General features: G+C 35.3%; 1 protein-coding gene across 5 annotated transcripts in view; it reads right to left on the bottom strand.

The window, feature by feature from the left end:
* ARHGAP15 (Rho GTPase activating protein 15) overlaps positions 1–18,669 on the bottom strand; it is a 616,446-nt gene that overhangs the window by 297,600 nt on the left and 300,177 nt on the right. For all 5 annotated transcript variants that reach the window (XM_024744104.1, XM_024744108.1, XM_024744105.1 and 2 more), the window contains 2 exons: positions 5,959–6,057; positions 4,544–4,673 (listed from right to left, as the gene is read on the bottom strand). In XM_024744104.1, the coding sequence (XP_024599872.1) occupies positions 4,544–4,673; positions 5,959–6,057 (229 nt within the window). The remainder of the gene's footprint in view (positions 1–4,543; positions 4,674–5,958; positions 6,058–18,669) is intronic.

Genomic DNA, 18,669 nt, shown 5'->3' with positions numbered 1-18,669 from the left:
GCTTTTGGGGCTAGTACATGGTTTCCTTATGAAAATGTGTTGAGGTCTAAGCCATCAGTTTACAATTGGATTTTGAGAAGTTAGTCTACATACAGTTGTGGATGGCCAGTATTATAATTATTTAGATTAGCACAAAAATTAGCTGTCTTCTCTATCACACTTGTTTTCACTTGGCATGACCATTATTATTTTGCAGGCAAATTTTTAAACAAAAATATCACTAAAGTTTCACAAGCATTTTCATTTTCTGCACTGTATAAATATCTCAATCCAATTTTTCCATTCTTATCTTTATTCCTGTAGCCTTGTACATATGTTCTTGTTACATACATCACTAAGGAGCTGTGGAATTAGGAAATCCATATCTAAAATACTTTTAGGATTTCACCCAGAATACATTTGGTTTTTATGATGCTTTCATCAAAAGACAGTTAATAGGAAACCCATTTCCTTTCGGTTCTATTACTTTTGATTTTATTCTTCTACCTTATGTTCATTTTGGGGTGCTTATTTATAATGCTAAGTATCAATTTTGTATAAACTTATTCAAGATTTCCATACATGGATTTACAGCTTAGCAATTGATTAGCATGAGATATACTACTCCTACAGCATAATCTAAATACAAAAATAATTTTTAAAAGTTTAAAGTACAGATGTGTGGAGCCAGGAATTTTAGTGGTGTGGCTTCAGATATATCTATTAATGAAAAATAATAAATACATGAATGAGGGAATAAACTAGAGGTATGGCTAAAGCAATGGTGAAATGGCTAGATGCTGAATCCTTTCCATCAACTGGAATTTCTTAATGAACTGCTCTTCTGGGCATAAATGAATCAAGAGTATTTCTTGGCTCCCTTGTGCTAGTTCCTGGTGTGCTGCTCCCAAGAATGCCCTGGCTGCCATTTTCACCTAGGGAGTCGCCAGGGAAAAGACCAGCTGCTCATATTTAGATTTTTGCAGCCATAACTCCCATATCCAGTTCTGGCTCCTTTCCCCTATTTCCTCTACACTCAGAGAGAAGATGTCAAGTATATATGCCTTGCTCCAGTCTTCTATCAGACACCACCCTTGGCTCATGCCCTAGTTTGGTGCCATCTGCTTGGGGACATAGAGGGTAATAATAAGAGCTCCTACTTATTGAGTGCCTGCTGTGAGCTAAGTATTTACATATCTAATTTCACATTCTCACCTTGATCCTGCAAGGACAGTATTAGATCCATTTTTATAGATCTAGAAAGTAAAGCTCAGAAAAGTTCAGAAAGCTCTCCAAGGTTTCTTGGATTTATATTTGAGCTTTTCCTCTTTGCCATCAGTGGAAGACACTTCTCTTTCCTCGGAAAAATATGTTAGCATTTTCTTTGACTGACTCTCCACTTTCCATAACAGCCCTCCCTGGAGAGCTGCTCTCCCACTCTCATCCCATGCTGGTGTCCTGAATTTCCCACAGTGATTTGGCCCTTACATTGAATTTTCTGGCTTCTTGTCTGTTAGACTCAACTGATATCTTAAAATATCTGATTAGTACTTAATAGTGTTGGCAGGTTAGAATCATATTTTAAAAAGGAAAGTATATTTAAGCACTTAACTTTCTGATTCACTCACTGAAAGTACATATTTTTTTTCCCATGTTGTACAGAGAAACTGGACAATGAAATGACCACCTGTTAGCTGCTAATGATGTTCACATGCCTTTAAAAAAAGTAATTCTGGCTTTATCTGTCTACAATCTTGGCGACAAAACTCGTGGGAACATCAAGGGCACAGTAAGCCAAAGGCAGCAAACTGACAATAAAGTTTGTTCTTAGACTGCTAATAAGGAAGGAGACACTGTGACTCTCTAACTCCACATAATTATTTAATCTCAAGAGGGTGACATAAAACCGAATGCATGCTTTAAAAACCTAAGTTTGGGTGCTCAAATCTGGGACTGAGATCAGAGGGGTTTCACAGAGCGTATTTCCTACTTGAAAAAATATTTTAAAAAGCATCAAATATAAAATATGCCAATCACTATTTTAAATGCGTAGCTAATTTGATATTGTGTGGGTGGGTCAATCATTATGCCTTTCAAATGAAAATGAATATGTAAATACCGAATGAACTTCATTCAAAGTATTAGATGGATACTAACTGTATCCTACGTTGCAAAAAATATACTAGTCCTAAAAAAGGCTTACAACTATAAACATCCACCAAAATACAGTAACGAAGCATTTTCTAAAATTAGGGCTAGCAGTAAAGATTAAATGACCCTTTTAGTTTAACAGTGAAATCAAAGTCCAAAGGCAACATCTGGTTTTAATTCTTTTGCTAATATGTTTTTGGGTCCCTATTTAAGTTTATTGATTTATATGGATCTCATCTTTAATGTAATATTTCCACCCAAGGCCAAGGTTGATATAAACTAAGTTTACCTTTTATTTGTTCACTTCACTATAGTGTGATGGTTAAAAGCACAGACTCTAATATCGGTTTGCTTGGGTTTGAAACTTGTCTCCATAACTTGTTTTTTGTACAAGCTGCTTTAATTTTCTGTGCCTCAGTTTCCTCATCGATAAAATAGGGTTAATAATGGTACCTATGTCATTGGGTTAGTAGAAGGATTAAGTAAATCAATATAAGACAAGCACTTAGAACAATGCCTGAATAGTAAGTACTCAGTATTTGCTAGCTATCATTACTTTTTAACTGCATAGAAAAAGGTGAATATGAGGTCATTATACAGTTAAATACATTTTGAAATGAATAGAATGAATCATATGTCTCTTTCCTTGTCTTTAGACAGGATCGAATTTAAGCCCAAAGTAGACAAATAACTGTCTTTCCCAGTTAAAAATAAATTCTAAAGAGAAGCGGCTGGTATTCTACCTGTAGGAATTTTTTTCCCCAGTATGGTCTGAAAACATTTCAAGTGACTATTGCTGAATACAAAATCCATTTACCTCAATGTTTCTCACACACACTTTTATAAACCTTTATTTTCTCCTGAGCTTTAGGCTTCAGAAATGTGCCAAGGTCTCCTCCAAACCAGCAATTATACCTGAGATTCCAGAGCTACTGCTCATTGCCTCATGCATCCTTTTATATCCACTACAAATGTTTACGTAGTTAACATTAATTATGTACTCACAGTTGAATTCTAATTCTAAAATCTTATGTCTGATCCCATATGAAGTCAAAAGGGACAATGACTGACCAGGAATTCAAGAGAAATCTTCAAATGAGATAACTTCAAACTGTACCATCATATGGAAAACTTTTAAAAATGGCATTGTTTATCTTCCACAAATAATTTGGAAAGCACCATACAGTCCAAGACATTAACATTGATAATTTTAAGCTCTAAGTTAACACAACTGCTACCTAAATATGTACCTAACAGTTGTTGAAACTATGGTATGGTTCTTTGAATAATGACAGTTTTGAAAGGGTGCTCTTACTCAAAGTTGTCATGCTGTTTCTAGATTTGGGTTCCTAATAATTTAGATTTGGAAGATATAGTATCACATATAAATAGTTTCCCTCTTTCTTGTCATGTGGGTGAATGTACATGTACATTTATGTATAAATATGTATAATATTCTCTAATGCACACAAATATGTGTATCTACACATATGGTCATCTAGCATATTTACTCATATACATATGTAGATAAGGAGATATTCCATAATCAGCCTTTCTCTACTTACTGAGTTCTCCTTAAGTTCAAAAAGCTAGGATATAACTACACTGATCTTCGGTCAGAGGGAAATTGCAGAAAAAATGGTGAGTCAGAAGATTCAGTGTAGGTAGACAGATGATGCAAGAAAGGTATTATAATTTACAAGACTTTGGGAAATTGTTTTTCTCTAATTCCAGAGATATCTACTTGTTCTTTTAGGAAGCTGAGACTCATGTCAACTCTGTGAGATATGCACGACACTTTTTCATAACTCCCTTTATTGAGGAATAATCAGAGTGAAGAAGGTTAAGAGATATGCTCAAGGTCACTATATAAGTGGACAGACTGGTCCTTTTCATTTCAAATTCATTTCTTTTAGAATATTAGAAATAGATGTGACCTTGGAGGACATCTAATCCACATTCCATATTTCTAAATCTTTCTGGTGGTCTAAAAGTGTACAAAGTTGCATAGTCTGTTGGTTTATGTTGAGCCAACTATGCTGGTCACTCATATATCTTTTAATGTATGGAAATCAAATAGTCAGCTTACCAAGGTTTGGAGACACTTGACATTTCCCACTCTCAAAATCAATCACCAATCTGAACGCCATGGTTATTACTCAGAGATTCAGAGGTTTGCTGTAAGCAGAGACCATGACCTTGGAACAATTATTTTTTCAAAAGGCATTACCAACAATGACGCATGCAAAGCGCCCAGACTGCCCTCCAGTGCATGAATCCCTGGCCAGAAAATGGCTACGAATCTTCCATGAGTAGTATGAGTTTGGCTCAAATCTCATTTCAATGCATTTATATTTCATAAGCACTGCATTTAAACGGAGTTAAAATGAGCAAGTCAAAAGAAAATACTTACTTAAAGATTTCCTGTTCTCTGGTTTCTGTTCTTTTATATCACTATCATAGTGACTTAGTAGTTCAGTACTGGAGGATCTCTGAATTTTAAATAATTCCAGGTTTCTTGAAGGACTACTTGGATCCTTTGGCTGGAAATGACAATTAGATGGGATAATTTTACAAGGAAGAAAAAATGCACTGAATAGTTCTGTGATCTATTTTGCTGTTAAAGAGAAGTTTGAAATAAGATAATTATTTTGGAATAGGGCCCCTAAGCTAAGCTCAATTTTCAAATTTAATAATTATACATATATATATACACACACACACACATATACATATATATATATATATATAAAACTTACTAAATGCTGTGCGTACCCCAAGCACTCCATGCATTAACTCAATCATCACAGTAATCCTATGAGGTAGGTATTATTATTATTATCCTTATTTTCCAGACAAGGAGACTGAAGCCAAAAGAGATAAGTAATTTGCCTAAGGCCACACAGCTAGTAAATGATAGAACCTGGATTCAAACTTTCAAATGCAGGAAGTTTGACTCCAGAGTCCACTCTTAATGACAACAGCAATCTGTGTGTGTGTGTGTGTGTGTGTGTGTGTGTGTGTGTGTGTGTGCATGAGTACTCATGTGTGCCTGGATAAGGGAACTATATTGATGATGGGGAAAAGTCAATTTGTTATTTTATTTTTTAAAGTTTTGATCCCAAAGTTATATAATGGAAGTGTGTGATTAAATCACAGTAAAATTACACAAAAATGTTGTAGTTTTTGTATACATTATTAAAAGCGCTCAAGAATATTTTCTTCTCAAGATTTTGCAAATATTAGTGTCCTAAAGTAAGATGTTTGGTCGAGAAACAGTATAAAATGAGTAGTTTTAAATAATTTGACTCTTTTAAGAACATACTCTAAATGTGTGAATTTAGGGTAATTTCATGAAGTTCTAGATACGTAATTTTCATAAGAAGAACAATCTAGCTTAGCTGGAAGAACAATGAAAATCAATACAAAGGGTTATTGTTTACTGGTATTGTAACAGTGAGTATGGGCTTAAATACATTGATATTTATTTTTAAGAATATGTATTATAGATTGCATAAACTGAAAATGTAAAAATTCAGTAGTTATTAAGTTCTTGTGTGCTTTTTACAGCCTTCAGTGAATGAATGTCTGTGCTATTTCAGAAAAAAAATGAATGCACTGTGTTTTTGAAAGAGAGAAATCAAATGACATTTAGTTCCACAAATCCTCTCTACTGAAAATGGTTTTCGTGGACTATTTAAACTTAAAATAACTTACTAACTCTCAATTCATAGGATCTACTTAAATGCATGTGTGCTTATGCCTAAGCAATAGATTTAAATGACTACATTCTAATTAATAAAGGTAACAGTCAAAACAAATACATACCAATCTGTCAATTGCATTTTTGATAGCATTGAACCAATCCAATATGATGAAGTCAATATCTGACTGCAGAAGGAACTCATTTCCTGATACTGTTGTGATCTAAAAAAAAAAAAAAAAAAAAATTGAGAGGTAAGCAAACCATATAAAAAAAAATAGATCTCTTACATTAAAAAATATATACTTTTTTAAAAAACACACTTTAATATACTCAGATATTTTCTTGTATTCCAGTAATTGTCTTTCTGGAAACTGGGAGACTAGGATCATTTTGAACTGCTCTCTATAAACGATTTTTTCATGTCATAACCAATATATTATTGTTTTAATAATAGAACAATTAACTCAGAGTAGGCCTAAAGCTGAATTACTCCAACTCATGGAGAAAGCAAGCCAGGAAGTTCAGAATAATGCAGACAGTATCCACTTAAGTCAGAACCTCAGAAAAATGCACCCGGGTGTGTCAGAATTCATTCTGCACTTTTGGCTCTTTCCTGTTTGTCTCTTTCAAATCAAAGAGTATCTCTATATTTGATTTCCTTTTATGGAGGGCACTAAAACAGATTATTTACCAAAGAGACTAATGCAGACTTTTCTGAAAGGTCATTCTAACGAATAACATTTGGCTATTTCTACTTTCCTATCATAAAGACCTATAGGAAAGCAATAAAGGACCAATTTCCCCACAAAGGGAGTACATTAGAATAAAAGTTCATTTACATATTTGAACCTCTCATGGAGAGTACTTATCAAATGAACATTCCTGTTCCAGACTCTTAGGGCTGTTAAGTAGCTGGCAATATTTAGCATGCAACTATACGTTTTTCATTGCAGGGAATCTTTTTCTCCCTGGAATTGTGAGAGAAGAATGTGGCCCTACAGAAAACAGAGCAATGCTCTTGATTTCACACATAAAGGACTACTTAGACAAGAATTTGATTAGAGTGGGTGTGGACACGCTCTTCGTATTAAGCTATCAATCTGAACTGTGAAGATTTTCCCTTTGTATTGTTGACTTTTTGTTTCAACAGGAAGATGAACATTTCCCAACTACTGTCACACATCCAGCAAAGCTTCAGAGGTTTAGAGGACTGACATTTCAAAATACTTAGTCAGGAGCTAGTCACCTCTTCTCAGCCTTACTTCCTCTAAATAGGAGGTAAATGCTGAAATGTGGCACAAGTTCAGAAAATCACAAATCATGCTACAAAATGTCTCTGTAATTCTATCATTAAAGTGACAATTATTACCCCAAATAGCTCACTCTGAAGGTTTCAGTGATTCTTATGGCAACATTTAATGACAATAATCCTGGAGTTTTAAAGCAATCTTTGATTACACACATACATATATATTCATTTGCATTGATTTTTAGAAAAAACTATTTAGAGATGCAACATTACTCAGTGCTGCAATGCAACCATTCTTGAGTGAGTTGGATTCCAACTTTTTACAATTGTAAGAAAAGGAACTATTCAAAGTACATTCAAATTATGAGAAGTGAAAGATTAGAAAATAAGAGGAATTTAATTATCCACACTAGCATTTGACAGATTACCAGGGCCTATCACTCTTTATTTTTTTTTCGGTACGTGGGCCTCTCACTGCTGTGGCCTCTCCCGTTGCGGAGCACAGGCTCCAGACGCGCAGGCTCAGCGGCCATGGCCCACGGGCACAGCCGCTCAGCGGCACGTGGGATCTTCCCGGACCGGGGCACGAACCCGTATTCCCTGCTTCGGCAGGTGGACTCTCAACCACTGCGCCACCAGGGAAGCCCTATCACTCTTTTTTTTAAAGTAAAATTGCGTGCAAGATTCGGGATGGCTCAAAATAGCCTCCAAATAGTCCTCTGTTTTATGTATCTAGTAAAAGACAGTTAAGCTGATGTTTGCTTAATTATCTGAACACACTTACAATGGTCTTTACTTACATAAAGTTCCAAATATTTACTTTATAAAGTGCTGCCACAGAAATAGTCATCTAAAAATATAAGGTCACTTCTAACTAACGCAAGAAAACTAGTAATGGCCTTGACCTCTACCTTCATCCTAATCTGAAGGTAAATATTTTGATTAAGAATGTATTATATAATGTAACAATTTGTTAACATACACAAAGAAATATCAATTAGCCCAAATGCAGTGTACAACCTATTTCTCTGCCATTATAAATAAACCATTATTAAAATTATAAAAAGGAACATTTTCAAAGTACCAGAAACAAACATATTCTGAGGGTTTAGGAAAGAGCCAGTATGGTTCAGTTTTCAGTCTAGTAAATTCAAACAGTGATAAAATGTAAGTACTTCAGCAGTGCATTTGCATTTTTGGTGCATGCTATGCAATGCAAAGGGGATCTTTACTCCTAACACAACCAAGAGCAAAATGTACTTTAAAAGTTTCTTTGTCCAAATATATTACTGCATTAATTGTACATAATCAGTGATTTATGAATTCATTTTGAGAAGCTGGATCAGAGAACTATGTGAATGCAATTCATTCAAAACATACTATCAGAAAGATACAGTTTACATCCTTTCCTTGGTCTTCCCACTAATCTTTCAAGTTACTAGGCAGTCTGGAGAAGTCTGCTACTGCTCTCTACAGTTTAAATGCATCCACTTCTTAATTACAGTCAGTAATTGACTGTTCTGCTCCATTCCAATCACTCACAGGAAAGCAGTTTCAAAGTCTTTGGCTGGTAAAACACATTTAATTCAGGTTTCTCAATCCACTTTTTTAACATTACCTCTTTAGGTTTTCTGATAAATGGTTTGCTGAATCATACTTGCACTTTGAACAATCAAATTTTCAACACTCTTAAAAAAAAAGATATCAGTAAATGTTAGCTTTGACTAAATGTTTGATTATCTCCTGATGACACTATAGAGTGATATAGAACTGATAACAGACATAAAATATTTGATATTAAGCCAGGCTAATGTATTCTTTCTGTATCATGCTTTGTCTAACTGACAGATGCTGGAATAAGGTAGATGAAGGAAGAACTTACAGAAAAGATGGGTTTAGGCAAGAGCTGTTGGTCTACACTTTGCTTCAAAGCCTACTTTAGACAAATACCTCTTGAAATCCCTTATCTCCACTAAGTTGTATTTTGAAGGGATATATCCTGGCACCAAAGCTGTCTCAATGAAATTTTCTGGTGTTGTCAAGAATAGATATATTTAAATACCTGTCAGGAAATTTGCCTGAAACTTTTTCTCGCTAAATAATGACCACCTGAATTCTTGCTGGTAATAAGTGTATGCCTAAGAAATTACATAAGCATATCCACTGGGCAACACTCAGAACAGACACATTCCTCAAGACTCTGGTGTTAATTCTGCAATAGTTTCCCTGGGCTAGGGACATAACTTAGTCTGTGTCCTTGTTAGGGCTCCTCTGAAGATGAAAGCAGGTACGTCCCAACTCCAAACTTCACTGATTAGAGACAAGGAGAGAAGAAATTTGTTTTCTAACCTTTAATTAACAAATGGAGTATAGTTATGCTAATTTAAAGCTGCTTAAAGGACTTTTAATGAGTAGGGTTTATGTTTAAGTATTGCCCTTTTCAATATTGTCAATTAAGTACTGCTCTTGTCAAAATGCATTCTGGCGGTTAGTCTTTCCCCTGTTGGATGTTCATTTAAATGAGAAATTAATATGTAGGATGGTATTTATATTATTAACATTTTCCATACTTTGGTTTACCAGAATAGAAACAAAAAATTTTCAGAACATCACTTTTTTTTTTCCTGATTGTAAGACATTAAATTTACTGTGGAGAATTTAGAAAAACTAAAGATAATGAAAAAACAAATTAAAACTATTCATAGCTCCATAGAGGAAACATTATAGACATATTACTTTAGTTATTTTTCAGTCTTTTATAAATAATAACCAAATGTATGTGATAATGATCAATGAACAACTTTACATTATAGATACCTCATCAGTAAAACATATTTGATGGTTAAATATTGTCGGCTACTTCCATTCCAGTTGACCTCAAATGAATGTTGGGAGACTATCAAAGGTGCTAGAGTTAACAAGTGACATGTGTTCCCCTGTTTGATAGTAACAACTTACCTATTGCAGAATAAACCCCACACATAATTTTAGTTCAGGAGAATGAGAAGATGTATTTCTCACCGAACATCTCCCTAATCATCAATAAGGACTGATTAAACATCTATTAAGTGCAAGGCGCATTGTTAGAAGCTAAGAATACACAACTCTCACCCTCAAGAGCTCACAATCTGTTTGGATAAATAGGACACATGAGTAGAAGGATAAATAACAATAGAAAATGGCTTATACTAAGTCCCAATGTGAGTGGCACAGACAATGCTCATGTCAAGATTTCAGAGGAGGGAGTAATTACTGCAGACACATTTGTATCATGGAATTATATATAAACTATTGGTCATGATATGTTATTCTTTAAAGGTTGACTTTATCAGAACTTTAGTATATTAAGGATATGAATACTACCACTTGGTATGCAAAATGATAACAGCTTTAATGATCTCAAAGCACATATTAAACATTCTTCAAATGCAGCTTTCTTCCACTATCATAAAGTAATTTTGCAAATGAAGAAAATGAAGCAAATGAGGAAAATGAGAATGCCATTCTATCAAATTGGCATCACTTTAAATGACAGAATTAAGAGATTACAAAGATCTTGATTTCTAGTTCACTAGTTCTTAGCAAACAGTTGTATACAGTCAAGGACTCTGCATATGGGAAAAGGACCATGATGATTTGGTTTCAGTTGTGAAATTTGGAATATAGATCTTAGACAAAAGTTTCTTGTTTCTTTACTGTTATGCTAAAGATAGCACAATTTTAAAAGATAACCAATATTGTTTCTCAGATGTTTTCTTTCTTTTTTTTTTCCCCTCAAGAACAGCTACTATCCTGCTACGAAAAAAAAAAAATCTAAAACAGAATTGGAGCACCCAAAAAACTCTTTGAGATTCTAGAAAGAACTAAAACAATCCTATGTTTGAACTAAGTATCTTTCACATTTTGCTTAGGATCAAACTCTGACGATGAGCCTAAGGAGGGTTTATTCCATCTTAATAAAGTTGAAACTGTATATAGGAAATGTGTAATAAAATATGCCAGATATCCAAAGAGCCTTGAAAAATGTTAAATCGTGTGGCTACAGTGATTCTATAAGTAAGCAGATTACCCATTTAAGAGGAATGGAATTTAATTGCTACTATATTTGGAGACACTTTGGACTTCTTGATGAAACCATTATGTTTAAATTAAGTAGATATAAAAAGTTATGTCAAAGTATAGCAAATTCATTTGAAGTGAAAATAAATTTTTTTTTATTAATTTTGGTTGTATCTTTATTTAATTCTAATAGCATAAAAATATATATCTTGGCCACATCATAGTGAGATGTCAAGACTTAAAATTGAAGCAATAATGCTTTGAAAAAAACCCTCAGATTAACATTTTTTTTTCATCTTGCATCACACTCCACATTTGATATGGACGTTGTCATGGTTATACTAATAGTTAAATTACTTGGTCTCAAAGGTGTTTATGACCACCAAAGAAATTACATTATCAAGCTGCATGTCTGTCTCAAATTACAATCTGGTTTGAGTAACTCCTAACATTTTTCTTAACATGTCGAGCAAAGTTAACATAAAACTGAGGGTAAAATATCAGTTAGAAGTAAAAGGTCTTCAATTTGTCTTTCCAAAAATGTTACTTGTTAAAACATTTTGTGAGAAAGTATCTGCCTTGTGTTCCCAATGTTGCTAGATGTTAAGTAAATATATGCTGATTAGAAAAAAAAAGTTGCTTTGGCAACTCTCTTATTAAAATGCATTTGTAACCCCCATCTGTCATGAAAGTTTTGAAAAGTTTGTTTACTTTGGATAGCAGCCTTATCCTAGCAAACAATGATAGCAGTCTTCAGAAGTCGGGTGAGGAACAAGCCACTAGGGATCCATTTTCGTTTTAATTGGCACACACAAACACTTTTCTGGTCTGTCAAGAAGATCAAGCTAATATGCATGGAGGGTGTTATATTCTCAGCTTTGGGGACCAGTAAAGCTCCCTTTATTTAAGTAATTTAAATGATAGACTGCAAAAACTTTGCAAGTCAGAAAAATGTTTTATACTTTCTTAGGGAATATTTGTTTTAAGCAACGGAAAATGTTCTACATATCTAAAGATGTTGAACCTTATGTTATAATTACCCTGTTTCTTCTGACTCTGAGAAATGTTCTAAAATCCACACGCTACTAAATGAGCCTGGCCACCAAAGGATCCTGTGTATCCACAACTCCCTTTGTGTTAACAAACGTGAGTTCATTAGTTTCGAGAGGTTTATTGGATATGTTTTCAATGTGTTGGGGGTTGATTGATTTGCATGTACATTTACTGGAACCCTCAGTGGTGTCATCATATCAAAATAACCTGCTCATGTAAGCAATTTCTTATTTAATGGAAAGTAAACAAATGTTGGGCAATATACAGGACAGATTTTAAGTGTGTTCTGAAATCCAAGGTTTAAGGTCAAACTTTCAAGAAACAGTGTTTTTTTTTTGTTTTTTTGTTTTTTTTTTAAACATCTTTATTGGGGTATAATTGCTTTACAATGGTGTGTTAGTTTCTGCTTTATAACAAAGTGAATCAGCTATACATATACATATGTTCCCATATGTCTTCCCTCTTGCGTCTCCCTCCCTCCCAGAAACAGTGTTTTTTAACTGAAATTGAACTGTACCTTTGACACTCAAATAATTTGGTCCCTGCATTCCTACAACACAGATTTGTTCTGCGTAATAAAACTGGTCCCGTAGTGAACATTCACACCCTGAATCACTTGCCCACTCTACCTTTCTGTTTATGAATGAAATACCCAAACCCAAACAAAGAAAAAAAAAAACTCGTGTTCATTCTTTTACCTGTAGTAAAATATTTTAACTACTGAGAAACAGTCTTCTCAATATTCATCAAAGAATACCATCCAAGTAATTAGTAGATAGTTTAGCAGTTTCTACACGTTTGCAGTCAGCTACACCAAAACTTTTGCCCGTGGTGCTCATACGAAAAACGACTGAAAAAGTGACTAATCGAAGCAGTTGGTGTATAAAGATATCAGCTTAGAGTTTTATTGCTGTTAATGTTAATTTTTAAATTTGGGGGGAGCAACTGCCTCTAGGTAAACTCATCATCCCAGGGCTCGTGTTCGCTGGTACCCACCAGTCAATCCCTGCCAACCACAGATCGGCTTCTAGCTTGAGCTATGTTCACTGTGCAAAATTACTCATTTAGTCACATGACATTTGGGAATCTGCTGTCCCCACTATTTTCAAATTGGAATGGTTGTCACTATTTCTGTGTTTACTTAAGAAATGCCCAATTTAAAGTTTCTTACCAAATATAAAAGTATAACAAACACAAAATTTCCCTTTTCCCAAGGTACACCAAATTGCTATCGTTCAATTTTTTTGATTCATGGATAAACATTATATGTGTTTATATTTTAATGAAAAGTCATGTATACTGTTATGGAATTTTAATGTATTTAACTATGTATACTACCATCATCTTCCACATGGATTTAATGACAATATCTTTTTGTCTCCCCACCATCTCATCTATGTTTTCCCTTCCAATCCATGCTCCATATTGTAGCCATAGTGATCTTTCTGAAATTTGGATCTGATCATCCCATTCCTCTGCTTGATATCATTCTGAGATTCCCCACAGCTGTACACTGCAGTGCAAATAAAACCTTTAATTCAAGCTGCCAGACCCTGTGTGCTCTGCCACCTACCTGCTCTGCCGCCCCCCTGTTCCACATTTTCCTCTGCACCTCTACAATCCAGCCATATTGATTTTTTTCTTTTTTTCTTTTTTGTCCAGCTGTCCCATACTAATTCTTATTTCTTCCCTCAGAGTAGGTTGTTTCCCTTGTGCAGAACCTTGTGCCTTCCTCTATGATATTATTCAAATCAATTTAGATGTCAGCTTTTCAGGAAAGCGTTCTCTGAAATAGATGTTCCTCCTAAGTGCTTCTGTGATACCCTGCTTCTATTTCATCATAGGCTGTACTGGTCTCCATTGCAGTTCCCTATTGATTTCTCTATTCCCCCCACTACACTATAATTACTCTGAAGCCAAGGGCAATTGTCTATCCAGTATATGGCTGCATAACCCACACCTAAGGGGCACTAAGTAAATAATATATAGGTAAGCTATATCTACCTTATACGTTTCAGTGAATGCATTACATCCTATTGTTTGATATGCCATAGTATACAGTATTTAACTCATCCTCCATTGTAATAGAATTTTGAAAGTCAAAATACCATTGTGTACTGTCAGGCAACGTACGTAGTTTATTTGGATATCTACTAATAACACTTGTTTTTTTTTTTGGCGGTACGCAGGCCTCTCACTGCTGTGGCCCCTCCGGTCACGGAGCACGGGCTCCGGACGCGCAGGCTCAGCGGCCATGGCTCACGGACCCACCCGCTCCGCGGCATGTGGGATCTTCCCGGACCGGGGCACGAACCCGTGTCCCCTGCATCGGCAGGCGGACTCTCAACCACTGCGCCACCAGGGAAGCCCCCTGATAACACTTTTTATCAGAGTAGAGTAGGCAATCCATTTTGAAGACTGGGAACAACAATCTGAAACTATGTTTTCCCATCAGTCAATAAGCCCTAGACTTCAGACAATAGGATTAAACGTGGAGGGACTCAGGAAGCACCAAGAGTGGGCCTGTATTTCAATGCATATTGCTAGAATAGAATGTTCTTGATTATATTCCAAAGCATGTGTTTTGCAGGGGTAATCTATACTAGATCATTCAAGAATCTCGCCCTATGTGTGGATCTTTCTAATTGAGAGCTGACAATACTCAAAACTGGATACAGTTGAAGATTTTCGAGAGTTAATCCCAAGGTTAATGGGTCAAGCCTTTAGAGAACCTCAGTGATGCAAAAGTGCTCATTGCTGGTCCATCAATGGTGCAGCCATTATGTTCAGTCAAGCATTATCAACATTAATAAACAAGCAAACTTTTTATTTAGAAGTATTAGTTAATTTAAGATACAGTGACTTAAGTAGAAATAGGTATTGTTGCCCCTAGTTTATTACTCACACATGTCTTCTGTTAATAAGTGCTGAGATTGCACAACAAGGATGAAAGATGTTGAAGTATGTATCTTTATGCTATTGTAACATATTGGGCCATGATTATGAGTATTTATAAAACATTCAAGAATTGTTCCATGTCTACTTACATTAATGAGAACACCTGTTAACGTGAGTGCTGTACAGACTTATTTTGCAGTAGATTCAGGTTTTTGCATACTGTACATCACTTTTGGAAACAATTAGGTGCTTATAGAAAAATATAGCTGAGCAAAAAACAGCACCTTGAATGCCTTCCGGCTCAAGATAATTCAACTCCAGGTTTCAATGAAAAACAGAAATCTGCTGAATTACAAGACTACCAGTGAGAAATGAATGTAGGTGTATTTTATATTTTTTACATTCAGAGAACAGAAGATACATATAAAAATCTGTGCTTTAATCTTCAAGTAAAATTACAGCCAACTGAGACAGTTTCCAGACAAGGATGCCAACAAGAGAGAGATGGCAATGCCATCACAATGTTGATTCTCCATCATCTTGGGGACCTCTCTAAAGATGGACTCTTTACCAGTCTGAGAAAGCTGGATGGTTCCCACAGGTCTTTTGACTGAATGAGAAAATTTGCAGACTATTGCTCACTTTGTTTTGTTTATAACGGTTTGCCATAGAGCCCTTTCTATGTGATGCCAGAACTAAAAGAAGGGAAGGAGCTGAGGACTCCCTCTGAGTCAGTCATTTCCGGGCCGCTGCTCCCAGCACAACAAAAGCCTACCAACTTAGAAAACGTACTGTGATTTCCTTGCAGAAGCCAGTGAGACTGCCTTATTCATAACTCAGAGAAAATAGTTGCAACTTTGGTAGGTCCCACTCTGTCTGCCACTTCTCATAGGATGTTAAAACTTCTGCGATTTAAATATTTTCAGTTATCGAAAAGGGAGCACTTGCACAAATCTGTAGATTCACAGCCTCGATTATCATCATTATATTTAAGAGGTGCAATATTTACATCAGAATGACTCAGTTGGTGATATATTCTAAAGATAAATGTGTATTTATGATCTGAAGAAATGTGATTTATAACTACTTTGTCAGACATAAACAGAGCGCCTCTGTGCTGTTCTAGTAAACACCGATTACCCAGGCACAGATGAACTATTCTCACAGAATTAATGCCACTTCAACCTGGGAAATGAGGGAACTGAGAATTACTCTGGGAGAATGTGTAGATCACAAGAACGAAGGGTATCTATTTCCTTCTCTGATGTCACACTACATGGTCTGGGCAGAATAACAAATACTCAGTGAGGATTTGGGGATCAACTAGTGAATTTTTATTGTATGGAATCGAAACTTCCTAATCCAAGAAGTAAAGTTAATACTATAGCAAAACCTTACTTTTCGTTTCTGAAAATTTTGAAATTGTATTTAACCAAGAGCTTGACAATCTAGATTTTGGCCTTTATAAAACAGCATCATTATTCACTAAGGATAACAGACTAAGCATATGTGTAATTAGGAAGTTCATGAATGAGAAGAAATTTTTCTTTCCCCATGAATTATAGGTTTAAATAAGTTGAAAATGATGAAACTTTCCCTGAAAATGAGCAAAAGTGATAATTCTGCTTTTGGGAGAAAATCACTGTTTATTCAAAAGTGTTCTCTTTAAACAAACAAGTAGAAGTATCTGACATTTCTAAAACTATAATTTAGTGGCATAATGTGTATATAATACAATAGTAGATATATCATTTGATGTCACTTTTAAAAAAATAAACCACTCATGACTTTATAATAGACAATGACATCTGTCAACTGAAAAACAGGCCAGAAATGGGGACATCTGACATCTGGAATGACACATTACTTATGCTTCATGTGTGCAGAAAAACTTTAACACTCCTTAATTTCCAAAACAAAACTATATTTATGTTAGAAATAGCACCATTTTAAAATGCTAGATTTTTAAAAAAATATATTGATTGCATTATCAGTAGAGTGACCATATAATTTATTGCCTAAACTGTGACGATTTTGAAGGCAAAAGAAGCACTACTAGTAATTGCACCAGGACAACAGGTCCATGTACTTTGTGTATATTGGGACATATAGATCACTATTCATCACATACAACACTGGAGAGCCATTCAGCAACCACTGATCGTTAGATGCCTAGTGAACACCTATTAGCGTTCAATTCTAGGAATGATGGGGTATTCCAAAAAAAAGTTAACAGTGACCCTTGCTCTTAACAAGCTTATAATCTAGGGTGACACGGAAAAACAACTAGAAAGCAGTAATTAATCATGATCCAAGATGGGACATATGTACTAACTTTTAAGGAACAAACCAAAGTTTCTCTAAGGGTAAACTTGCATTTCAGGGAAGAATGTTGGAGAAGGTCCTTACAAGGACAGATGAGATTTAGTAAAAGAAAAGGAGGGGGAAGAGAATAACACAGGTGACAGGAGCAGAATGTATAACGGCTTAGAGGCAGGATAGAAGATGGCATCTCTAGAGGACATTAAGAGTCTATTCCTAAGTCCTCTTTGTGGGCTATTCTCCCTTCACTCATCCTTTAAATGGAGGTGTTTATCAGCATTCTCTCATAAGCCACGATTCTTCTCAATTAGGGACATACTCCTGAATGACATTACCCACTTTGTTATTTGTTTAAATCAGAATTATAAACTAATGAATCCTTAATTACTATCTCTATTTCAGACATCTTTCTTGATATCTATTTTAATTCAAGCCACTGTTATTCCCTGTCTGATCTCCCTACTGCTGATTTGTGTTGCTACAATCCAATCTCTACATCTACTCATTAGCGAATTCCTAATTTGGCTGATATCAGAATTGTCCTTCAAGGTCTTTATAAGAAGTATTGATTCTCATGCTCACAGGGACCTAAGGATCAGACCCTTGGAGTAGGGATTAGGAATCTCTTTGTTTACCGAGTTCCACACATGGTTTGGAAGTTACTCTGTGTTGGCGCCTGCCACTCCAGACTATAGACAGATGATCCATCCAAACCCATGTCGGTCACCTGTCATTTAAGAGTCACTGACTGGATCCATATTGTCCTCAGGATAAAACCCAAATTCTTTAATATGGATTACCAAGCACTTCATGATTTCTCTTTCTGTCTCTAACCTTTCTCTTCAAGTCCTCTATATGTTAACTGCATAACTTTGAGGAAGTTACTTATAGTAGAATCTTTGTGTTTCCATATTGTCACCTATAAGCTGAGGAAAATAATAATACTTACCTCACAGGACCAGTGTGCAGAGTATATAAAATATAATTCAGGAAAATAATTTAGCATAGTATCTGTCACATAGTAAGTCCTTGAAACTATTGTGGTTGTTATTATTTGATTGACTGAGTCATTGATTGTCTCTTGGATTTTTGCAAACTCCTCCTCTTTATTCAGGAAACTACTCTGTCATCACCTATTTAGGAAAGGCTCTTGTAACCTATGGAGGTCAAAACGGAAGTGTCCCTTCAGTAGCCTGTATTTACTCCACCATTGAGTTCATCTCACTACTGTAAGTATCTAATTTCTTGTTCC

The sequence above is a fragment of the Neophocaena asiaeorientalis genome, unplaced genomic scaffold (genome assembly GCF_003031525.2).
Source record: "Neophocaena asiaeorientalis asiaeorientalis breed wild unplaced genomic scaffold, Neophocaena_asiaeorientalis_V1.1 scaffold11, whole genome shotgun sequence".
NCBI lineage: Eukaryota > Metazoa > Chordata > Mammalia > Artiodactyla > Phocoenidae > Neophocaena > Neophocaena asiaeorientalis.
Note: the sequence above shows the minus strand (reverse complement) of the source record. Positions and strands in the feature narration are given on the sequence as shown.